Source organism: Melanostigma gelatinosum (assembly GCF_949748355.1).
Source record: "Melanostigma gelatinosum genome assembly, chromosome: 10".
Taxonomy (NCBI): Eukaryota; Metazoa; Chordata; class Actinopteri; order Perciformes; family Zoarcidae; genus Melanostigma; species Melanostigma gelatinosum.
This window is the reverse complement of record NC_136643.1, coordinates 17,485,028-17,510,503: the sequence shown is the minus strand read 5'-3', so window position 1 is coordinate 17,510,503 and position 25,476 is coordinate 17,485,028. Positions and strand designations below refer to the sequence as shown.

Sequence of the window (25,476 nt, the reverse complement as noted above, 5' to 3'; positions counted from 1 at the left end):
TGGCAAAAAAAAAGCTATTCAGAACTGAGAGAAAGTATGGAAAAATAATTCCCATGTTGGAATCAATGTTATCTGTGTGCTTCCATCTCACCCTCCTAGATCTATCACCTTTCAGAAAAAAACTCAATGCATGTTGCAGTGCCTGAGTATAATTTTCCCTTCAAAGATTTCAGAAAAACAGATAATACAGTATCCTGAAGACTACAAGTGAGATCCATACTGAACCAAATCCAGAAATGTTTTTATTTTTGGGGCATGTCTACAAGTTATGAATACTGTGAGGGACTAGTTGTGACCATGTAAAATCCTACATTTCATCCCATGACTAAGAAATGTTAAATATCCTGAGATAATTTTCTTATTTTATTTTAATCCTGGTTGGTTTTGTCGTTGTTTCTGACTCCCACTGCAGGTTCTGTTTAATGCTTTCGACAGACCGTGGCCTGTACTAAAGCCTGGCCTTGCAAAAACGGCCCTTTTGTTTTACCTATGTCGCGGGAGTGCGCATATTAGCTTGCGCGCTCACGTATCCGCGGCCCCGAAGAAAAGGTGGAGCACGTGACCCATTTCGTCGAATTGTATTTTAAATTTCTGTGCGCGCTCCTGGTCCAAGCGAAACGCCGGAGGAACCGATAACCCGCAAACAGTCTGTCGCTCTGCGTTATTAATAAATTCCCCGGGAAAATAGCACAATGTCTGAAGAAAAGCCAAAGGTCGGTAACGTTACTGAGTTTATTCGAAGCAATAGTTTGACCATGTTTGCCGTTAGTTGCTAATGATGCTAGTTGCAAGTTAACATTAGCAAGCACGTTCTGCTAAGCTAGCCGTGCTTCCAAGCTACAGTTACCGCATTTTGAGCGGGTCGACGGAGAAAACAAAGGTTGACCAATTTGCGGATATTTTGGCTTTAGACGCTCCGTATTGTGTTTACAGAGTCCCACTAATACAAACATCGGCTACTGCTAGTTACTCATATGTTCACTTTTAAATTACTATGTCTGCTAACGTCGGCATCAGCGATTTTCAATGAAATGCACGATTTGCGTTTTTTCCATTCATTTGCGCCATTGTGGCTTTCTGCGCCAGTTTGAACACGGACTAGCTTGCTATGCTAACCAAATGGAGAACCGAAATGAGTGTGAGTGCAGTGTTTTGGATGGCGGCGCCTGCCCCCACAGACCACTCGTGTCTTGTTAAATGTAACTGCAGCTAACTGAAGTTAGCCGGCTAGTTAAGTTAGCTTGTTTGTTGTAGACGAACGTCATTCCACCGGGAACCGGTGTTCCAGATCAACTCGGGTCAGATTAACTGATGGCCTGATGTGTGGTAGCTTGTTGTGATGGCAGATGTTGAGAGCGTAATGAGGAAGCAGAGCTTTCTTCCCGAATGAGCTCTATCTTTTCTGAATAACATATCTAATACAATACACTCATCTTAGATGTGTAGGTGAGTGAGATTGTGTAAACAGCAGGACTGACTAGTTGTAGTTTAAATGTTGAACCCCCCCCCCAATAACATAATCAGCATATGGGAGTCATTTGGGACCAGGCCTGTCAGGAAGGAGCCGACTATAACCTGCACCTCTCATCGCTCAGCCACCTGACTTGTTCAACATACTGTTAATTTGTGACACCATGCACTGTGTCGTACTTGCTGCAATCCACCTTTTTTGTTTTTATTTTATCATAACGTTCTCATAACATCAGGTATGTTGCTTCCACTGATGAGTGTGTTTTTCGTTGCAGGAGGGAGTGAAGACGGAGAACGACCACATTAACCTCAAGGTAGCTGGTCAGGACGGGTCAGTCGTACAGTTCAAAATCAAAAGGCACACTCCACTCAGCAAACTAATGAAAGCATACTGCGAAAGACAGGCAAGTCATTCTGAAAGACTGAAACACAAATGTGCATTTTCCCGGGATAACAATAGAACTGTTTTATTGAGCTCTTATTGCTGTCTGTTGTGTCTTTTACAGGGATTGTCAATTCGTCAGATACGGTTTAGGTTTGATGGACAGCCAATTAATGAAACGGACACACCTGCACAGGTTGGTGAAAGCTCTTCATAAATCCTCAAAAGGGCAAACTGTTCTCAGGTCACTCAAGTTTTAAATTTATTTCGAGGCACAATTGGGTAATGCATCAGAACACTAGTGTGCGTCATGTCATTGACCTTTTGTACACTGTCCAAATTGGTGAAGTTTACTACTCTTGATCTGTGGGGTAGAGTAGATGTGTAACAAGACATACATTTAATGGGAAATAATGGAAAGGGTTCTGGTTAGTAGAGTATACATTTATACTTTCCAGAATAGTTTCTGCAAAGCTGCATGAATGCTCACACCTGTTTAATCAGTGTAAAAAAAGTGCATGTAGCTGGCAACAAAAATACTTTTTAAGATCATGAGATGGGTGTCATATTCATTGGAACAAGGTTAAATTAAGAACCCAGTGTAAAGATAGTTGTTAATTTAGGGTCGGATATATATTTGCCCAAGATGTTACCAGTATGATACCAGAGTTCTCGTACTGAAACTGAAGCAATCATTTCCTTCAATACCTCACTGTGAGCATGAACATGTTATTTTTTTAATAAACACCGGTTCATTAAGATAAATGAACCCAATGGTTACAATTTGTCAAAATACAAGCAGCAATCCAAAAATATTACCTAAATACATTTGTCTAAAAATATTGATATGAATCAGGAACTTTATAGATGGAGCAGAGAATTGCTAATCTAGACATGTAATGCTAGTTTATGGTACTTTTCAATACTATCGCAGGACACATTGCTTTCAGTACCAAATGGTATTTAGGAGTCTATCCCCAGCTGTACTTACGAGGATAAATATTCTCTATTTGCTGTAGAATAATCTCTTTTTTTTCTTTTGTTTATTTCAGCTGGAGATGGAGGATGAGGACACTATTGACGTATTTCAACAACAGACGGGAGGAGTCTCTTCTTAAGTCGGATGTGGACTCTTGGGAGAACATCCACATCATTATTTTCATGTTGTATTTGTTTTCTCTTAATCCCCCCCTCCCTCCCCCACTGTGCTTGGTCAGGCTGTTCACAACATAAAAGGTTTTCATTTTGGGCCAAATCCTAACTTTGAGATGCAGGGTAATTTTTTAAAAAGCGTTTTATTCACATAAATGGATGATTTGTAATTGTCCAAGGCAGGGACACGTCTCAGACAGATAGGGCTTGTAATGAAGAAATAAAATAACACACTGCGTTCTTTTGACATTGAAATGACCACCTGCATGTCTCATAAACCATAAGCTGAACTACATGCCAAAATCCTATTATTATTATTTTTTCCCCTCTTTTTGTTTAAGTTTTCCAGATTGTTTGAGCATTTAAATTCACGGTGGGCTCAACTATTTTTAATTCATGTACTTGGAGGATAGCTGCTAGATGGCAGCCTGTGGCTTCTCTCTGTAGTTGGGGAAGACATAATGACAACTTTCTCAAGTAATACACTTTTAGTAGTGTTTTTTTTTTTTTTTTGAAGGAACATTGAAATTGATTTGATGTATCCCTGCCCAAGAAAGAACTGTTTGTGCTGAGAAAGATCCATGTGGCTGGTGTACCTCAATGCTGTCACCCTCGACTCTTTGGTAAATAAAGTACAGTCATGTTTCTGGACCAAAAAGCTTAATGAATAGTGTTCTTTTATAAAAAGGGATTGGTTAATATATAATATGTAGATGTAAAGGGTTACTGTGAGCAAAGCAGTGCTCTTGATGTGTTTCCACCTTTTCAGAACTTCAGAATAAAAGTAATTCACCGTAACCAGTGTCCCATCTGCGGTTATATAATTCAGTCCGTGTATAAATATATATTGAGTCAATGTTGTGTTGCCAAAATGAATACATTTGTCCAACATCTATCCAAACATCCTTAGTTTGTTTGACTCTTGTGTGTTGGTAAGTAGAAATCTTGTTTTATAAGAATGCCCTTCATTTTTGTGTCTTCATTTGTTAGCTTTGCAGGGTGACATTGGCAGATCACCCCCCTCCCCATTTTTGTTCTGGGATTTGTACATTATTTGTTGTCCCTATACTGTATACAATAAATATAGTTTGATACTCCGCCTCTTGCATTATATTACCTTCCATTTGTGTGCTATAGGATGAATCTTTTAGCATGATACAGGGCAAGTATTTTGAAATATTCACTTCTAACATGCAGTAGTTAAAGGGCTGACTACACTCCTGGATGATGGTTTGATTCATGTAACAGGGGCAAATAAATTCTGCCCTCCTAATTAATGCTGTCGTGGAAACTGACGAGTGATTGTTTCTAGATTTGAAACGGGAACAGGTTCATTTCACCAAGCCCGATATGATTTGTTAAGTGTGCCTCGAAAATGTTTGTGTTAATAAAGTAGTTTGATCCAGAGGAGGCAATACTCTTTACATACATCAGAGGGCGCTGTTGTTCTGAAGACTCAGGATCACTGCTTGCTCTGCTAGATCTGCATTTCTACTTGTTTGAATCGCTGACGTCTGCAGCCCTTAAATTAAAACAAAGACACATTTGTTGCTCCACTCCAGCCTTGTGAGGGCCATAACTCCACGGTCCTTTTTGCTGAAGAGAACTTCATTTTACAGATGTTACTGAACTGAGCAGCCAAATGAACTCTCTGTGAGCCTCCTCACACAGTGGGTTGATTGTGCTGCCTTTTATTTCTGGCATCTTCTTTGCATTTTATATTTCCTTGTGGATATATCTGGAGTCTCTCATATTTCCCCCAGACGTCCCAGAGCTGCAGCTGGAAGGTGCCCCCTCCAGCCATACATTAAAAAAAGAACGAGTCTGCGTACAATATGCATGTTATATAAAAGCACTCAGACGTTAACTCATTCAAGATACCGTCAGGGCATTGCTGTTGTTCGTTGGTGCTGTGAGTCACCATCGGCTGTGTCAGGAACCACATGTCCTCCATTGTTTTTTCACTGCAGATAATGGAGAGAAGCTTTGTATTGTCGTTATTGTTTTGAAGCTCATTCATAGTCTGTCTTATGTCATGCACGGCTCTGCTGTCACAACACAGTGAGGATTGTTTGTTTACTATTGTCACAAGATAATAGGTGGATTATTGAGTCCAAGTACACAGTCACTCGCATGTATTCTGAATAAAAAGGAATTATGTTCATATGAATAACGAATATAGACTTCTGTGCATGAAAGACAGAATTGTATGAGAACTAATAAAATATATGCTGGTGAATGAAACTTGGCCCTCCTTCACAAGTCGTATTACCAGCCGGGCCCCCAGACCCCCACCGCCCCGGAAGCACATTTTAAACTGATAAGATAAGAGCCTTCATGTGGGCCCTGCTTTAAGATGGCTAATGTGGAGAAAAAAAACTAATTAATTTGTGTTTAATGGGATTACCACACAGCAAACATGGAGCCAACAATCCATCATATAGGAATAGTGTACATGTGCACAGAGTAGGGGAGCAATAGGGGGTTCATAGGCCCGCCTGCTCCACAGTTTCTTCCTTATCTCATGATCAGTTGCCCATTATTTGTTATAATTGTATTGTCACTTTCGTGTACACATTCAACACAATGCTTCGGCTGTAATCTGTAACAAAGTAATACACATGATGAAAGTAAGGAGAAACATCTTACATTACAGGGCAGCTGCTCCAAATACATAAACAATACTCATTAAGTTAATACCATTTAATCACTTGATCTTTGTACATTTTCTTGAATTGAATAATAATTGAAGAATAGGGGGGGTCTTCAGACAGAGCAAATCAGCTTAACTCGGAACACATCATGATCGTATGAGGTCAGTCAGCCGTGTTTCGCATCCTCAATGTGTCCAGCCAGCATCGTCAGATGTGACGCCCTCCCTCGCTGAATCACTCCAGCAGCCTGAATGAAACCACTGTGCATCTGGAGAACCTCTGGATCATCTCCAGAGCGCTGGATGCTGATGTCACCCTCTTGTGCGTATAGTAATGTGGTCCCCACCCTGTTGGCAGATCAGATTTCCCTCCGATGCATGTAGAGATCTTGAGGGAGCATAAACGTGTCAGTGGCTGTGTTATCATAAAGTTGTTGTAACTTTGGGTGAACTTGCTTTTAGACATTTTGACTTGTCATAGAAAGAAAACACCTGTTCTTTTCATGTCAACATGTCTTTGGTCAAAAAAAAAAAGGCACATTGCTCTCACTCAGGGAATATTTGAAATCCTCAGATAGAATCTGGACAAAAGACCTGTCTGTATTTGCTCAAGGCTTTGTCCCGTGGATAATGGCTGAGGAGAGATGTTAGAGACAAGAGTATGAGACAGGAAAGGTTAAACTAATCACAAGTTCCCTCCGTGTCTCCGAGTACAGCATTCAATTCTAGAAAATAGATTAAATAAACAAACCATGTTTCTGTTTGTCACTGAAAACATCTCATGGAGCCCTATGAAGAAGTACATTGTATTACAATACAACTTTATTTACCCGTGTAAGAGCAAATGTCCAAATGTATCCAGCCAATCAAGGGTACCTCAATCACAAATTGAGGAAAAAAACACTTACAAATAGTAAATAATGAATTCACCTACAGCGCCCAAGTTTGTTGTCTCTCGCCATGGACTCGAAGTACCACAATGCAACACAGACAAATATCATCTACTTAGCTACGGGCTTTTGGGAGCTACGCCCCAAGAAGAAGAGGGAGGCTTGCCCCTGAAAGAACTCATTGTAGAGAGGGATGGGAGTGTGTGCAGCCGCGGTGTGAGCGTGCATGTGTGTGTGTGAGTGTGTGTGTTTGAGGAGCCCCCTCCTCCTTAACTAGCTGGTCGGCAGCGGAGGGATTAGTGTAGCACAGCTCCACTCACTACCAACAGGGGGGGGGGGGGGGAAGTTGCAATAAGCGTGAATCATGGTCGTCGTCATTACTACCGGCTGGGAGTGGAGCCGAAATTGTGCAAGATACGGATAACGGAGAAGAAAGGTCCTTGCGGATCGAGTCAAGTTTCCCCAGGTCTCCTCGTTCCGCCGTGAAAAATGCCTCAGCAGAGGCTCCGCTGCTGCCGCGCGCCGCTGCTGCCTCCTCGCGGACCCGTCCCCTGCCTCGGTCACATGTGCTTCATGGTGAAGAAGTGACCAGGATACAAACCTGCAAGAGGAGTCCGCGGAAGGGCGACAAAAACCAAAGGACGTGCGGATATTTAAAAAAAAATATTTTTTTACTTTACTTTTTCGCCGTGTGGAGATTGTCTCAAGTAGGAGAGACAGAGCGAGAGAGAAAAGTTGTACTCAAAGAGGAAAACATGGGGAACGCGGGGAGCATGGACCAGCACGCTGATTTCAGAGGACACAACATGCCTCTGAAACTCCCCATGCCCGAGCAGAGTGAACTGGAGGAACGATTTGCAACCGTTTTGGTAAGAGGGGAGAAAAAAATCCCCATTTTTCATCTGTCTTCTCTTTGTTCCCCTCCATGCTTCGATGTCCCGGGACGGGACAGCTGTGCGTGTAGGTTGGACCTCTGTTTGTCCAGCACGCCTGTCCTTTGTTGTTCAGAGGGAAAAGGGGTATTCCGAGAAAAAGCCATTTGTGTCAGAGGTACAATAGATATGCATCTGTTGCACTGCTAGGATACAACTGTGAGGGTGAAGTAAAGTCTATTTTAACGCTTATCAAAGTAGTGATGAAGTTACAGCTGGACTGTGAGGACATTGACACTTTAAATTAGCATATTTTTTGACTCATTAAGTTTCTGAGCCTTCTGAACTTTTGGCCACACATTGCGGAAATGCATCAAAAACACAAGATAACATAATGTTTTTACAGCACAGTGATCTTTTCATTCAGCGGCATACGTCCAGCCCTGGATGGCTTTTGTAATAGTGGCATCCCAGACACCTGCAGTCAAATTTATTGTTTTTATGGCATTCTTTTTCACCCAACTTTATGAGTCCAGGCGCTGGCTCACTGCTCTAAGCTCTAAGTGCCAAGCATGCCGGCTCCTTTCCAAACATCTGTCACATCATAAAGCCTCAGCAACGCATGTCAACAATTATGTTACCTGGGAGTGAACGCCGAACATTCCTGGTGGTGTTGACAGATCCTCCAGACTTTAAAGTGCCTTGAGGTCAGTTAATAGGTGAAGGAAAAGTGTTTATGTTGATGGTTGACTAAAACGTCTCTCCTCGATCTGTTGACTGATTTGTGGGACGGACTGAAGCGTTTATTCACCATGTTCTCTGGTGCGCTAAGAGGCCATTATTGTGAGTGACAAATAGCCGATGAGGAGCATTCCCAGCACACTGCTCCTCAGTCAGTGGATAAAGGCCCAGATAGAAGAACAGTGCAGCGATGGTGAAATTTGAGAGCTGGCAAAATGTGGGTCAAACGTGATTGTCGCCTGGCCCACTGCTCTCATAAACATGATCTGCTCAGTAAGGGGAATTTGACTTGCGCAAGCAGGTTCTCACAGCAGCGTGATTTGAAATGTTTCATGTTATATCTGTTCCCCTTTTTGTTTTGGTTCATGTTTGGTTCTCTAATGGGCACAGATATTTTAGCCTGTAAGCCCATCACAGAAAAGGGGATCAAGTTGTGGTGGAAGTTCAATCATCGTGTCCCACAATGGGGTGTGATGGGTGCGATTGCTGCTTGTCAGACACTGATGAACCCCCCCCCCCACTGCTGCCAGCATGATGCCTCAGCTCCTGGCGGGATGGAAGCCCTCCAGCATTAGAAGAACTTAGTGCTAAAATCACAGCATTTAGTGTTATTTACTGCCATTTAAACCCTAATGTGTCTCAGCCGTGCCTGATGGCAGTTGGCTCCATTGATTGCGGGAGCGAGTGGCACTGTGTGACTCTGATGACCTCACTTTGGTTTGAATAGCGGCTGATTAAGACGAGTCCTCGTCTCGCCTCTCAATTGTCTTTGTATCCCAACCTATCGGTGGCTCCCAGACCTGATGAATCAATATTTAAAGTGTGCTTGGCTGCTGATCAATGGTCCTTTCACCTACTCGTTAATCATCGGTTCCTTTATCAATTCTGTCACAGACCATTTTTGTTTGACAATTACATACATTTTGGACTTCATGCTAGTCATCTAGGCGCGATAGAGTAGCAGCAGGGCTGTTTACCTGCCACTCCTCGTATGTTTGATCAACAGGCAAGTCCTGGATCCCAGTGGGGAGCCGTTCAGATTAAAGGCTCGTGCTGTGCGCCACCTCACTCACGCACTCGCCTCACTAAACCCTTGATTTTTCTTATCAAGGATGTACGGTAATTGAATTTGGGTCCATGCTGTGTGATGTGAAAAGGCTCCTTTCAAATATTGACTCATGACCTCCATCATTTGAGCAGACCAGGTATATACGTAACCACACATACAGAATAAGGGTGAATCCAGCAAGTAAGAATTGTCATCAGTCGTACAAGTTATTTGATTCTTAGCTGAATAAAATACAATATAATAATCTAAACGTTCCTCATTTCGATTATAAAACGTCCTATCAAAGAATAAATCAACAAAATTCATAAAAAAACTATTTCCACCAACTTGTCAGGCGTTTAATGGCGGTAAACTAGGTCTGCCCTCGACCAGATAGATTCTTAGTTGAGCAACGCTCGTATAATTCTGACTGAACGATGAGTTGATAAACCTCCACAAAGAATCCCGTGAGATCTTGTGTTTACCAGAGATGCATACGTTTCTAGGAAGTCATTCTGTATGGAAAAGAAGCATTTACTTAACCAAAGAATTCTCAGTCAACTGAGACCAAAACGGCCAATTAATAGGTGGCAGCCCGACGGTAAACAGAAGAAAAATGTGGTCGACAAAACCGTGTCCACTGTCGGTCAAAAGCTCCGGGAACTTGTGGAACTAGTGTCTGAGTGGACCAGAGTGGAGATTGTCAGCTGCTGTTGCCAAGGTCAACAATGAACCGTGACGCTCAGTGATGATTGCGTTTTATCGTTTTATTATGTCTAAGTTCAGTGAGTTTTCTACGTACACAAATGCATATTGTACTACGCTCTGATGTTGGTTACGGGACAACAGTGAGAAACTGAAGTCCTCACCAGGAAATAACTTTTATTACCACGTCCATGTTGTTGTCTTTTTAAAGAGACAGTGTTTCATTTTAAGACAGCTTTGCCAGTTAATAACACGCAGCCCAAAAACTATTGACTTAGCATACACATGGTCTGCATTTCCAAACTAAGTATATTAAACAAAACCAAACATATTTTAAACTGACTCCAGCTCATTCAAAGCTGTTAACGCTGTGCGTGCTATCATACCAACATTCTTCAGCATGCATATCAGTATTTCCAGATATTTGAACTCCGTCTGACTTAAAGTCTTGCTGAGTGATCTGGCTGTATTGGTTGTAGTACCTTTCCTTCGTTGGGGTTTACTACTTCCTGAGTCGGCGTTTTCTACTAAATGAAAAGCTCCCATTGAAGTCTCTGTCTCATGAATCCCCTGAGGCACGGGCCGATCTTCGAAATAGACTCGGGGCCTAATTGTCATGCACGGCCTCTGCCGCGATAAGAGGGGCTAATTCGCATGTGACCGTGGCCAGGAAGTGAGGTGTAGTTTAAACCCAAATATTCATTGTTTCAAGCGCTATCGGGGGAAGGGTTACCATGCAGGTGTACGACGGAATTCATTCATTGTTAATGCTCATACGTTTTTCCAAAAGCAGTTGCTGCGTGTTCGATTCCTGCTCTTTGCTTTGTGTGTCTTGTAAATGTCGCTGGTTGGCTCCGTACTCCGGAGCGCATGTTTGCAAGTCTTCACCTCTCTTGCGGTTGCCATAGTGTTGGTGAGACAAGTCTACAAGAAAGAAGATGGCTCACACATGACGATGAGCCAGGATCAGGGGCAGCCCTCTGGATGTGAGCACAGCGCCGATACCCCAGTGACTCTACCGGTCATATCATTACCCAGCAGATCAATCTGCTCTGCACTTATTGCCGAGTCAATCCCACACCGTCATTCAGCCAGCCATTAAGAGGGTACAAGCAACGCTTACAAAGTGTCTTGGCCGATAAGTGCACGCTGGCTGAAAGCATGTGAAATGACTGCAGTCGATCTCTGTGACTCGCATGTACAGTATGAGCGTGTCGATATGCCTCATGCTGGACCACAGGAACGTGACTCTGTGCAACAGGAATTCAGCTCAGGCCTCATGTCTGCTCCTCTGCCTCAGCTGGCCACGGAGCTGACATCGAGTGAAATTGTACCCGCATCTCCAGGACACCGTCCGCTTCCATCTCAGCGCCGTCGGTGTTTGCTGAATATCGTTGCTGCTGTCGGGGAGGCAGAGAGGTTTACGGCCATTATTTACTCAAATGCCATATGGGGACTACAGGCTTAGCTGTTGTTGTAGCTGCTCTTCTTAACAGTCTGTCCAGATTACGTCTGAGCTACTTTGCTGAAAGGCTGCTGAAGCACCCTGAACTGCTGTTCTTTGTGCTTCTGAAATGTACTCCTCGGATCAATCGCACGAGTAGCCGTCACGTTCAACTGAAGTGTAGTTTGTCACACTGACCGTGTGTCAAATGTGTGTGTGATGTGCAGCGTGTGCCCCCAGGCAGCCTGAAACATCAATCAATGCTGCTTTTTTTAAAATTGTTTCCAACATTATATTGTTGTGGAAACATCAATTTTGTTTGTTCATACCTTGTCTAAAATTGCCATAATTAAAGATGCCAGATTAAAGAGAAAAAACTGAATAAATGAGTGGAGATGCAGATGCTTTCAAATAGAGCATGGTAGTGGCATTATGTACACACATTGAGTTTATTCTGAGTGACAGCCTGTCTGTTGTCTTGTGATTTGTCTCAATGCTACTTACTGTACTTTTTAGCCTTTTGTGCGAACACAGTGGTCCATCCATCTCCTACGCTGCTACACGGGGCCCAGGAAGCCACTAAGCTAACCCTATAGTTTTTCTATGTCGACTCTTCTTCATTAAAAAGCAAAACAATGGGTATTGTCTGAGGAGCAGAGGGTGAACACTGGCTGAATCCCGTGCTGCAGGCCCGGGAAACAGAGCTGCTCTTTATTCGGTGGAGAGCCCAAGACGGAGCCTGGCACTGGACCCAGACCCGGCAGGCTGCGAGAGGCCACCACACATACCCAAATATGTGTGTGTGTGTGTGTGTGCGTGTACATGTTTGTGCTGTTGTTGAAGCCCCGGGATGCTCACCCACCAATTAGCCGTAACAGAGCTGAGCATGAAATGCTCGGGGAGCGATGAAATGTTCTTCTGCAGCCAGTGTGCCGCTGGGCTCCGCAGTTTCTCAGAAGACATGCGAGGTGCTGTGGCGTTGAGCGATAATGTGCTGCTCAAAACCCAGAAAGCATAGCCTGGAGGCATCTGGTCTCGCCGGCAGAGGGTCAGATGATTACGTGGGAACAGGTCTCTCTTGGCTGTGTGCAGGCACCGCTGAGTTGAAACCACCGGGGGATTCAATCACCATTGTTGTTCCCGGTTCAGTTTGGACATGCGCACATTTTGGGGGTGGTTGTTTTTGGGTGGATGCCGTTTAAATCAGAACGATCATACCTGATTACGACAGTCCCTGACCCTTGTTTGGGTGCTGGAGTAGTAAGAAGAGTCTCCGGAGGCTTAGCGCCCGTCCGTCTGAGCTACCGAATAGCAAGAGCAGTTGAGCTTGTTTTTCCTGAACATTACTGAATGCCAGCTATGAAAAGAGACTGTTCTGAAAGAAAGAGAAACTTTTTGTCGTCACTCCGTAGTCCGGCTTTAGTGGATGTTGCTTCGTACTCTGCCATGAATATCTCTGCTGGAGGTCTTCCTGCGTACGGGGCAGGTGTACGATGATGCAGCTTGGAACAGGCCGGCTCTGTCCTTTTCACGTCGGTCACAGCCAGTTTCCAGTGTTGTCCGGCAGGACCGGGCCAAGGGCCACACAAAAGAACAGGAGGGTCACCACTCTGTGGAGGAGTGCATTGTGGGCAGGATCTGTCCCGGCTCCAAGATGGCAGCTGCGCTAATAAAAATGAGATTGCATCGGCCAAAGTGCTGCACAAGAGTGGGTGTTGTGTTGTGAGCTGTTAAGAATCAGATGTTGGTGTTCATTGTGTTGAGCTTTCTTTTTTTTTTTTATCAGAAGCCAATTCCAGAAAAGCCTTCGAATGTCATTGTGACAAATGAGTGGTGTGTTGTGGCTTCAGGGTCAGCTTTATCTTGTGGCATTAATATTATAATTAGTTTTTCTTTCAGGGGCCTTGATCCATGTTGAGTATGTTTACAGTCTGTTATTAGGCCTCCTCTGATCTGCAGGAACCTCACATTGTTTTCTGTTGACTTGCTGCTGTTTGTTGTATCTGCATAATGTGGGTTATAATCACACAAATAGTCCGTTTCTCAATGACATTTTGCAACCTTGTACATTATCTGTGCCATGTCTGCACACTTACTTGCAATGTTGCATTTTACCGCACAGTATAACACCATATCCTCAGATTGAACTTGTGGTGTAATATTTGTGTAGTTGAAAAGACACAGAAGTTCCCTTTAAAGTAGCCTAGTTTCTCTTTGGGCTTTTCTTCCTGAACCTTTTTTTTTTTTTCGTGACACACATGCTGCTTTTCACACTGCCAGAGTCAAAAAGGCAGGTTTTGTCTGGTAACGACTTGCCAGAATTAACATCTGCAGAACAGAATGGGAGGTGCTGTTGCATTTGAATATACGATCGCTGAGGTACATTCACATGCAACAGGACCTCGCCAGAGTGTGATATTGGCCTCATCACAGCTCCGGACAATGCAGCAGTCTGTTGTTTCAGGCTTCAATGGCCTCTCACCCTGGACCCCCCCCCCCACATTAAACCAAAGCAGGGTGGACCGGCCTGAGTGTCATGCGTTAGGATTTAGATTAAGTTATTATGTATTTCCAGTAAAACTCAAAAGCCAAAGCAGGGAAAGAGCATTCATTCAGAGGGTCTTAAGATTCACTGCACCCTGTTGCTTTTGTAGTCTTTATTTTATTTTTCCTACAGTGGGGGCTTCAGACACTGTATTCAACTGGTATGTGGTTAAAAACACATTTATATAATTATCACACAAAATACAGCAGATCACAGAACTGCCTACGACAGGATCAGCTGAGTCACATTCAATGAAAAGCCTGTAATAACTGGCTCATGAGTCACAATGCAGGACAGATGAATAGACTGTTTCTTATAGACTCGTGAGGAGGTTCAGTCCGACATTTAGCTTTGACAAATATCACCGTGGCGTGAAGACACAAATTAGAATTGGGCCAATCCTAATTTCTAAATTTCTAAATGGGCACTTTGTCCTCACTGTGTCTGCTTGATGAACGTCTGCCTGGCCCCAAGGACTGCAGCGGTTTTCTTGATTCGTTTGTTGACAAAAAGGTAGTAATGTGATCAGCGACCATGTCTTTTTTTTTGTTGTCTTATAAAGCTCCCATTCAGCCATTCTTCATTTCATAACGAAACAGAAGCACATTTCTGTGTTGGCCACCTGCAATCCAGCTTGCATTAATTATGTCATTGGAAGAAGTGCATGTTCTGTTTGTGTTGGAGAGATTATGTTTTCCGATGTCAAGGAAATTATCACATTTTATTTTCCACCCTTTGTGCGATGTTGTATTGAGTCAGTTTGTAGTTATTTGTGGTAGTAGTTGTTTTCTACACTTACTCTACTATTCTGTTGGTGTAAGATATTTACTTTATGGGTTGTATTGAGGGGACAGTCGCTTGATCGCGGCCTCAATGCAGGAGGAGGAGGTGGACCACAGAACGCATTCCAGTGTGATGAGTCTGGAAAACGTTCCCATAACGGAAGAGAAGATGACCCCACACACACACACACACATGGACATAAATACTTGCAAATCCAATATGTGCATTGTGAAGGTTTTGGTCATAGGACCATCATCAACATGACTTATAGATACTTATTGATACTTTACAGTTGACTGTGTGGTCGTCATGGGATGTCATAGTTAATAGAAGATGTTTTAAAAGCCATAAAGGATTATACTTAGCAGCATCATTAAATTAGTCAGCCTCCTATTTGTGAGCTCATAAATGTCCTGTTCATCCCACTGCCACCTACTAAAAGGTTTACGCTTGTGCAAATAAAAGGTGTTTTCTTCCAACCTCTATTTTACCAAATTTCAAGTAAACCAATGATTTCATTCAATAGCCCACTGCATTTACGCTCTATTGTTTATCTTACAGATAAACAACTTTTCTGATTTCCTGGTCTTCCTTTTTTCACTTGAGCTAGAACATGGACTCCACTTCAGTCCAGACACTTTCGCAACCTCGCAACATCTGGCCTGGCTGGAACTCATCTGTGTTCATGTGTCACTTGTTTTGTTTGGACAACTTCCTGCTGCTCCAAACCATCTCCATAAGGTTTTCGTTATTTGGATAATGTCCAGCACGAAAGCCATCCTGTATCGAGCCAAAGTGTTTTTACCCACAATGTAAACATTGCACCAGCCTTTTTGCAATGTTTTGTGTGTTTGCAGCCAACTAGTGTTTTTTTTTTTTATTGTCTTCTTACAGTGAAGCTTGGCTTTACACCAACATTTTAATATTTTTGCACAGAGGAAGTTGCATTTGATTCCTCCCACTTGCAGCTGCTGTATTCTGTGTGCATCTCCATTGATTTCACCGTGTAATGAAGGCAGTATGATGTTGCATGTTTCGAGGCTCACTGAATGATGACAGTAGGGACGGTGTGTTGAGAGAATAACACCAATGAGGTGGTATCCTTCACCAAGAATAGCAGTTGATGAGCTCCTGTTAGTGGATGGGGCTTTGGCAGAAGTACAGAGCGATCATACTGTCCTCACACTGAGGTAAATGAAAGGAATTTCATTGGAATGTGCTGGTAGGGGGGGGGGGGTGGGGAGATGAGAGACCTGGCTCAAACATTTGAACTCACCATTTAGTCGAGAGGCATTCCGGAGAACAGCTTCACAAACAAACACTACTGTCCTGGGGGAGGGGGGGGGGCTGCTGAGCCTGAGCAGGGGGTCCTGGAGATTACAAAACTAATCTGGGAACAGACGGGGGGACACCTGTGCCCTCAAAGAACGCCATGGATTACGGATCCAGGCTGCGCTAATGAGGGGAGGACAGCTCGGCTTGGATAGCGCAGGCCGTCCTACGCCTTTCTCCCTTACGGGGACACTTATTGCTCACTTCCTCCACTGCGAAAATGATTTTGGTTCTTATATGTGTGAGCTGCAGGGCTCTTTCACTTCCCTGCGGGGTAAACGAGAAGAGAAACAGTCACGTATTGGTACACCTGTGGAGGTGTTTCACAACTCTCAGAGTTAGCCTGCAGAGCTAACGTCAGTGTGACGTGAATGCCTTGAAAACGTACAACACCCCAGGGACTGATGAAGCAAGCATTGGGAGAGGACAGCGCAGCATCCAGTCATTTCCGGAGTATTGAGCAATTTGAAAATATTTGTTGTGACTGGTCATCAATAACTGATGCGGTCCGATGGTTTCTTGTTGCGGCCTATGGTTCTTTGTCTGTCATGCTCATTTGAAAAGGCAGCGGGAGGTATCTGTGAACAGTCATACATTAGAGGCTGGAACATTGTTTAGAATGATGCAAACTGGGTGTTGACAACAGGAAGAAATGGAATCCTCTGAGGTCATTCGTTGGATTTTCATTGGTCAATATTGCCGATAAGAGAGGAGAAAACATACTACTGGGTCTGGTGACTCAGCCTTCTGGTTGTGGTGCATTAGCAGAGAAAAAAGGTAGAGCTGGAAGAGAGAGGAGAGCGTGGGTGTGCCTCAAAGTCCCCGAGGGCGGATCAATCCCTGCTCTGAGAGGCGCTGCTCTGCACGCTTTGGTCTGTTTCTGTCTCTTGTTAATGTGTATAATACGTATATTGGAGAAAGTCAACAGAGTGAAGCATGGGCCTGTTTTCAATCACCGAAACTACTTTTCTTTTGAGCAGTTTTCTTGCCCTGATAGGTTTGTTTTTAGATTGTGTTGGAACAAGAAGGCTATCTAATGGGGCATAAACTGGGAGCTAATTCACTCACTCACTCACTTTCACCTCTGATTCTTGACTTTGCTTTATGTCGTCAACACATCAAATGTTTTTGCAACTCTCAAAAATACTTTTATTACGTTTTGCAGATTCTTCATTCTCCATGGAGGCACGCACGGAACAATGATTTACAAATATTCCTTTCAGACTCAGGTCTAACTTTCTTGCTTGTGCGTTGACTGTGTACCGGTTGTTAGACGGCTTGTTCTGAGCTGGTCTGGCAACAGTTTAGGAGCAACATACACGTACAACTGTGACTGTATTTTATTCTCCGGGTTGTAGAAGCTCAGATCATTGTTCACACACCTATGCTTGTAGAATATAATCCACTCGGTGCTATTCAAATGGATAGCTTCTCTTTTTTGTTCACATAAGTCTTTTCACAGCAAGAGCACCCAAAGCAGGCCCTTCATGTGGGCTGTGTGTTTGCTTTTATAGCCAGCTGTGCTGTGAAGGCTGTGCCTCCGCAGACCCCCTCGGAGGTAGTGGCTGGTCGCTAGGCTTTGAGCCGGCGGTCTATTTTTACTCTTTTTATGACTCAAACTGCTGAATGAGAGGATACATGCACACTAATACGTTCTGTCCATATTTCTCAGCCTCGTGGCCTGAAGTGAAGTTAACCATTGACATTTATTGATATCAGTATCAGCTGTTCAAGTTAAGCTACTGATTGTAGTATTTACACATTTTGGACTGGTCCAGTGTGGCGTACCTTCAGCTGCACCGTGACGTGGTCACATGCGTTGACTCTCACCACTCTCACCTGGGAGCAGAGAGCCGAACCGCAACAGTCTGTGGCTTGTTCCAACGTAAGAATAGGGTGACGAGTTTTGGCTTTTGCTTTCCTCAAACAGATTGGCAGTGTGTGTCAAAGGATCGACTCATGTTCAGGTTTGTTTGGCTGAACATACAAGTGTTCACATATAGAGTGGTGCTTTTTGGGTAATTGGTTGTGGCTGATTTTACAACATGCACAGTGGCTAACGGCGTAGTGCATCAAATCCTGAGTGTCTTTTTTTACGAGCATCCTTTTGTCAACGCTCAGAGATGGCTGAAGCACACACACACACACACACACACACACACACACACGCACACACATAGGCATACTCATGCCTCCTACAAAGTCTGCAGCAATAACTTATATGGCTTTTATTCCAGTTTATTATCCTTGCCTTTTAAGTTATGCAGCACTTTCTTTGGCCGGGTGTCTTTGTAATTAACTTTTGTGGCTTTCCATTACTCAGCAAGATTTTTGCACACTAAAACTAAAAAGGCTCGAAATACTGAGTTAAACTGGTGAGAAGGAACCAGAGTTTAAAAAATATTTCTGATATAATGCTGCAACCATAATTATCTGCCGATAATCCACTCATCCGATACTATTTGCTCCTTTTTAATCTACAAATGAAATGCACTTTGCTTAAGATGGCTGTCTATAAATAATAATTTTGCTTTGTGTTGCGATCTGACATGTCCGAGTGTTTTCTGTTTGCCATGCATCGGGGGGAGTCCACCATGTGTGAGCCCCGACACTGTAGCCTGGAGTGGTTCAGAGTCCAATACAGGATACATGCTCGAGCTCAAACTCCCACTTGTTGCCTTTTCCAATTGTTTCCCAACGAAATTCACTCACGAGCTGTTACAGATGTGGGACAGCTGTTCCGGAGATAAAATGTCGGATTGGCAGAGAGGCTGGACATGTGCACGTGTTGAAACCCCACATTTCACAGAAAGAGGGTTGCTCATCCAGCTCAGTAAAGTCGAGGTTTATATCGGACTGTAACTATTTATTCTGCTGTCAGATTTAGTGTTTATGGCTTGTTTCGGAACAATACTGATACTGCATGTTGGATCAGTGCGTCCCCAGTTACTGTGGGCAAACCATGTGATCATTTTGGATTTTCCACAATTCGTTGGTGCCTGTTGAATGGGTCAAAATCCTCCTAATGCGTGACATTTTGGTGCATGTGGATTTGTCAGGGTGGTCGTCCATCAGGAGTTTGTGAAAAGCTGCCACACCCTCCTCAACATCACCCCATTAATGCCACACACACGCAGAACTACTGTGGTTGTAGACGTAGGGTAACTTGACCCCGGCGCGCTGAGTGCCTGTCACAGCTCATTAGCGTTGGGATGAAATGACGGCTGGTAGAAGTGGTTCTTTGCTTTAGTTGGAGCCTCACCAAGCAGGAAGCCCGCAGCTCAGTGCACCCACAGCGACTCGGCAAACCACCAGTCTGCAAGAACACAGCACCTAAATCCAAGCACCTACATCATCACCGCAAAGCATTTGTCTCCAGGCCAACAGCTCTCCAATATCCGAACATAACAACACAGAAGTCTAGAAATAACTTAATGATTTTACCCTCCTTTTAATAATTTGAGCTCGCAGCCCACAAAATGTCTGTTTTAACTTCTCTGTGTAATGTAGCGAGACTGTTAGTGGCTTTCTGTCATTAAATGTCACGTTGTACTCTGGTATCAGACTGTGTTTTAATGTGTTTAGGGAAGGAAAGTGGGTACTAACTCTAGTCCTCTGGTTAGCCTCCAGACTGAGTCAACAGAGCTTCTCCGACTCCCAGTTCCCTGCAGTCAGCACAGCAGCAATCAGCCGGCTGGCAGCATCTGCTGAATACTGATGTAATTCCCCGCTCGCTCTCGTAGAGGAGACTGGATGGGCTACACCCTTTATCTGTAGCAAATAAAACCAAACTGCTGTGCTTTATTAAATTGATTTTGATGCATCTAAAGACACCAATAAACATTTATAGCAAATTGTACTCTTATATTTGGATTTCAATTAATTTAGGAGATTTATTGGCAAACGTGTGGAGGGAATCAATTGAGCGTCATCAGCGTCTATTTAGAAGAGCAAACAGGTAGGGACAGATCATGAACATAATGACATTATCAGTCGGCTTAAAAGTCTACAAACTTGGTTAACTTGTAATCCTGAGGCTTCACTTGTTATCAGTTAACTCATTTGTATGAATCTAGTTTTGTTTGTCTTAACATTAGTCTTCCTTTAGGTACACTGCTTGTACACACTAAGCAGCTCCCTCTGCAGTGATTTGCTTTTACAAATGCTCTCTCTTAAAATGATGAATGATTGCACAGATCAATAGCAAAGCCAAATGGTAATATAAAAAACGAAATGCTTTGAAAACTCCAACGCAAGTTATGGATCAGACCACTCTGTCAGTGTCAGACTCTGTCCTGGTATTACTTGATCATGGAAATAGGCTGGATCCCAGGATGTTGCTCATCCATCTTCCTCTCGCTCCCCCTGCGAGCTTGGCTGGAAAATCCAGCGGAGGAAAAAGTGTAGTCTGAGCACTGAATGCACACTGATAAATGATCCAGCCCAGCGAATGTGGAGAGGAAAAGAACCTCAGGCCGAGCGGTGCACGATGGGTCGCATTTCCACTTTTTTTCTACACTTCAGCAGTGGAAGCATTCACACTAAACCATGTCTTTTATAACTGAGACCTGCAGATGAAGGACTCAGATAAAATACTTTGTGTTTGTAGCCTTGAGTTGACAGCTTTTTCACGTTTTTAATGTATATTTTCTCTCTCTGGATTGTTTTTTCGCTGAAGTGTTTGTTGGCTAACCGATCTCCAGCTGCGACACACGTTTTATTTCCATTTTTTTTTTTGCTGACATTTGTTTGTCCTGTGCTCTCCATGCTGTAGGTGGTACCATTTAAGAGCCGGTTAATTGTTTCAAGCTTCTTTTAATTCACGCGAGGGCGGGGTGAATCATACAGGATAAAGAAACAAGTTTTATTTTTTGGATGATCGGGGCTTATTTTCGGACACATGGGTCAGATTAGATTTGTCCTGAACAACACACTTCCCAGGAAATCACTCTTGCATCATGAAAGAGGAATATAGTAGTTATTATCATCAGGAACAGGAAACGAGTAGAAAGTACAACGCCGACCAGCTTTTGGACATCCTTTCTTTCGAACCCATTAATTCTCGGGATCTCTGCTCATCTGACGGGTGTTGAGTGACTGCTGGATACACGTGATGCAGTTTAGTGTGCCGGGGTCGAACTCAGTCGCCTGGTTGTCAAATTCAAAGCCTTGACTCAGACAGCAGAGCTTGGATGTTTCTCCTCTCTGCGTCTGTGTCACAACCGAACTCCCATTAAGGAGAGACCTCCTTTCCCCAGCTGTGTTGTAAGATTTCCTCTGCAGATATTTTGGGATTGTCTCATTAGTGGCTTTTGTGTCGACCATACGTGCGGTAACTGGGTTGTATGAAAGGGGAAATAGTTATGTAAGGTGTTTCAACCTGGAGGGATTTGAATCCTCGACTGTCGGGAAATAACCACAATAACAAAAAATGAAAGAGAGCGATTGAAGTAAGAAGTTGTTTCTTGACAAGCCAAGGATGAGGAACTGTAACTTGAAAACTAACGGCCAGGTTGGCACGAGATTTTCTTTGTAGGTTCTTTCTCCAGAGAGAAAGAAACTGTTCATTTAGATGACCACGTAACCTTTCCCTCACTTTGGCTAATGTAACTCTTTGTCTGATCTACACATCAGTGTTGAGTGAGAAGATAATGTCCAACTAGAGGAACCCAAATGCAGACCTGCATCAGTTTATGCTCTCAGTGCCATTGTCTGGTGCTCAATTTGATGTCTTGAATGCGGTAGAGTCTCTGATATTGTGAGTGTGAATGAAAACTGTGAGAGATCTGCTCTCTCTACACCAGATACATCTCACTAATAATGACAGACCATCCTCCTGCATACGTTTCCCTCCTGTGTACGAGCTTCATTGTTTTTAGTTAATCTGGGATGTCGGTTTTTACCGGACTCGTGTGACTGAAGCCGTTTCATTATCCACATCCAATTAACTCTGACCTTTTTTCTCCCTTTCAGAACTCGATGAATCTTCCTCCAGACAAAGCGCGACTGTTGCGGCAGTACGACAACGAGAAGAAGTGGGAACTCATCTGCGATCAGGTGGGCATCAATCTCTCGTCTGTACGATAGGGTGCCATGCAGTCAATGCACCATGGCTGCACAATTACCAGACTCGGGAATTAATGAAGTTTAGGTTCACAGTTGTATGGCTTTGAAGAGCGTTTTATACAGTTTAACAAAGCGATCCTTGTATCTACTATCTCACCTGTCTACTGAATATGTAATCCACTGTGTGTCGTGACCCCAGCACCCCTGCTCCATTGCCCGGCCTTTATCCTCTACACACTGCCCAGGCTTCCCCGGTCAAGAGAGTAATATCCGTTCGGCAGTTAAAGCACTCGGTCGGTTATTGCCGTGGGCTCTGCGTGTAGGAAATAACAGAGGGTGCACGTTGTGCAGTGAGCTGGGGTCTGAGGGCTCCGCTCAGCCTGCAACCTCCACGGCAGAGAGTTTTTCCGCCTCTCTGAGCAGAGAAGAAAAAAACTGAGACGAGATCAAGACCACCACCCACTCAAACTGTATTGACAGCCACTGACCCTGAAGGGAACGGTGCAGGCTGATGAGTCAGAGATCCTCTTTCAGTCTGAAGTGGACTCTCTGTTCCTCTCAGACCTGAAGGGAAAATAATTGGTTTCCCTTTCATTGTCAGTGAACCAGTTTCCCAAAACATTTCCCTGTGATTTTGGTGACGGGCATCTTGGTTTCTTGATCCTCTCTCGCGTACTGAAAGAGAACAAAATGCAAATGAAGTGTGTCCATGTTTTAAATGACCTGTATCTACTGTAGGCGTGACGTTTCTTAACTACACAGCATGCCACATAATTAGCTGGTCGATAAAGTGCCAGAGAGAAGTTGACAGTATGGGGTAAGACGATCCATGTTTTTTAACGTTAAAAAAACCCCAAGAATACTGCCAGACTAGTCCTCCGACGTCTTTATTAGTCTCTTGTTTTCCCAACACTCCTTTACTCATGACGGCACACAGCCCGGGGAGTAAAGCGCTTTCTGTGTCATAGCTGCAGTCAATCTTTTTATGTAACCATGGCAACAGTGATGGACGGAGGCAGAGATGACGGATGCATCGCTTTTGTAAAACGAGCCCCGCAAACTCAGCCAGAGGTTGAAATATATTTTTTTCTGGCAATTTTTTTTTTTTTTTTTTTTGAAATATGGAGGATGCTGTTGATGCGAGCAAAGGGTTAAGACTTTAAAATGTCAAAATCTGAGACTTTGTTTCCAACCAACAAAACGTTTTTAGAAGTTCATAGTTCTTCAAAGCATCCTATACACAGTGAATGGTAAACAACTGCTCGTTGCTGATTTCCTCCTATTGAGTCTGTGCTCGGGTGCAGTGTGTGTGGGGGGGGGGCCTCACCTCACCTCACCTCTCAAATATAATCCCAACCAGCTCCCCCAGACCAACTCTTTTACGGCCATGTAGCATGTTAGAACCTGTTGATATGTGCTTCTGAAATACAGACGTGCGTTCTCTGTCATTTAGTCTCATGCTTCATGTATTTACTGCCCTGCATTCCTCACATACCTTTGCAGGCAACAGGATATGTACAGCATTTGTCAACTCATTTATTTTGCAGACTCTCTGATAATTCTTTAGCAGAGAAACATTCAAACAGGGTTGAGCCGTCTGTTCCCTGACTTTCCTGTTTTTCTCAGACAGACACTCTGGCAGCGGTAAATGTGATGTTTCTGAAAATGCAGTGTAGTCCAGAGATTTGATCTGATCTCAGTATCTGTATACAGAGAAGAGTTTTTATTTTTCAGCTGTATTTCTGTGGTGCTCTTGTGTTGGATTTCTGTTATTTGGCATCACTTACATATCGTATAGAGAGGGAACACCTTCCAAATATACATACCTCTTGTCAACTGAAAAACTCCTGATGATGACAGTTTATGTTGTGCCAAACTCCTCCTCCAACAATCATTACATTTGCAGTCACAGGACAGTAGAACCGTCCACACAAGAGCTGTTCTCAAATCAAACACAATTGTCATTGAATGGTTTCCTGAGAAGCAAAGTAATGCTGATCTCCAGTCAGATCTTCGTCATACAAAGGTGTGTCATGTCCTCTCTAGAACACAGGGATCATTGTTGTTGTATCATTTCCGCCTCCTAAAGTAGAACATAATCTATGGCTCTTGAAGGATGACTCATGATGACTCATGACTGTCATTTACTCTTTACAACAGTTTATACTGGTGATGTGTAAGACTTGTAAGGGTGTGATTTCTGTTATTACCTTATGTGTGGCCCCATTGAATGAACAAAACATCATTAAAAAAGCTGCACAACTGCCCGAAATTAAAGCTAAATTCATGATTTCACAGTAAGTGTAACTTCTGTCCTTGTTACTCCAAAGGTTTGCAAATGTTTAACTCTCTCTGTCATTGTCTTCTTTCTCTCGTCCTGTTTTCCTTTTGACAGGAGCGGTTCCAAGTGAAAAACCCGCCTCACGCGTACCTCCAAAAGCTGAGGAGTTATCTAGACCCCGCAGTCACAAGAAAGGTGAGTGCCCTTGCCAACGCGCCATCCTGTTCCCCGTCTGAAGCTCTACTATCACTTGTCCAGGATATCCTTACAGCTGAGGAAAGATTGCACACATGGCTTCTGGGCAGACGGCTTGGGAACTTAACAGGGTGACTTAGTGAGAAAGGAACGCCCAGGTTTGTTAAACCCTGCCCAGTTGATGTGTCATTAAATAGGAAACTGAAATCCTTACCGATCCCTTGTGGGGCTGACAGCATGCTCTGAACTCATCGTGAGGAAGAGCGACGTGAGAACCGCACAATAAGAGTTACTTGAAGACAGAGGAGAGAATGAACGCGTTGACAGAGAGAGGGTTCTATGTTGGCTAATTCCTGCATTGACATTGCCTTGCAGCCAGGAGATATCAGCGTCCCAGCTACATGATAAATATGTTCTTATGTCATCGGTTTCCCTGGCTGCTTGGACGGGAGCAGCAAAGAGCAAGAGGAGGGGCTCCATGGAGCATCAGCCGGCCTTCAGGCTCTGCCAAAGTGAAGTCTTTTTGGCCTGAGAGAGCTGTGGGGGCAGTGCTGGGAGACCGCTCTCTGTGATAAACAAATCAACCGATAGAATGTGGCAGAATAACAACAAACCGCTGAATAATTCCATTGGCACTGACTGGCAGTGAAGATTTTACATCACAATGTGCCAGCTCGAGCAGCGTGAACAGAGTGACACACAAACTCCTGCTAATCTCATCACACGTGCAAACGCAGAGTTGTTGACTTGCAAAAATGTGTCGGCCAGCATATCCTGTGTGTGATATGGTTCACAGCTGCTTTATTGATGTGCAGGACAGTGATTGCCAAATGATGTCACCTCAGTTGGGTTGTTTTGCCAGGAGTATGTGGAAAGATTTGCTTTACTACAATAGTAATAATTATGCACACACAGCT

At 43.7% G+C, this 25,476-nt stretch overlaps 2 protein-coding genes across 5 annotated transcripts in view; both read left to right on the top strand.

The window, feature by feature from the left end:
• The first annotated feature begins 598 nt into the window (after positions 1-598).
• Positions 599-4,101, top strand: sumo3b (small ubiquitin like modifier 3b). Of its 2 annotated transcripts, XM_079277482.1 has the most exons (4): positions 599-713; positions 1,746-1,874; positions 1,977-2,048; positions 2,905-4,101. In XM_079277482.1, the coding sequence occupies exons 1-4, from the start codon at positions 693-695 to the stop codon at positions 2,968-2,970; spliced, it is 288 nt and encodes a 95-aa protein (XP_079133608.1). In that variant the 5' UTR covers positions 599-692; the 3' UTR covers positions 2,971-4,101. The 2 variants fall into 2 exon arrangements, with proteins under 2 accessions (XP_079133608.1, XP_079133607.1); XM_079277481.1 differs by having other exon boundaries at positions 1,746-2,048.
• Positions 4,102-6,784: 2,683 nt separating this feature from the next.
• The window catches only part of fmnl2a (formin-like 2a), a 40,891-nt gene continuing 22,199 nt past the window's right edge, over positions 6,785-25,476 (top strand). For 2 of the 3 annotated variants that reach the window (XM_079277125.1, XM_079277123.1), the window contains exons 1-3: positions 6,786-7,416; positions 21,991-22,074; positions 24,479-24,559. In XM_079277125.1, coding sequence (XP_079133251.1) covers positions 7,303-7,416; positions 21,991-22,074; positions 24,479-24,559 — 279 coding nt within the window. In that variant the 5' untranslated portion in view covers positions 6,786-7,302. Of the gene's footprint in view, positions 7,417-21,990; positions 22,075-24,478; positions 24,560-25,476 lie in introns of all 3 variants that reach the window. The other variant, XM_079277124.1, reaches the window with a different exon arrangement.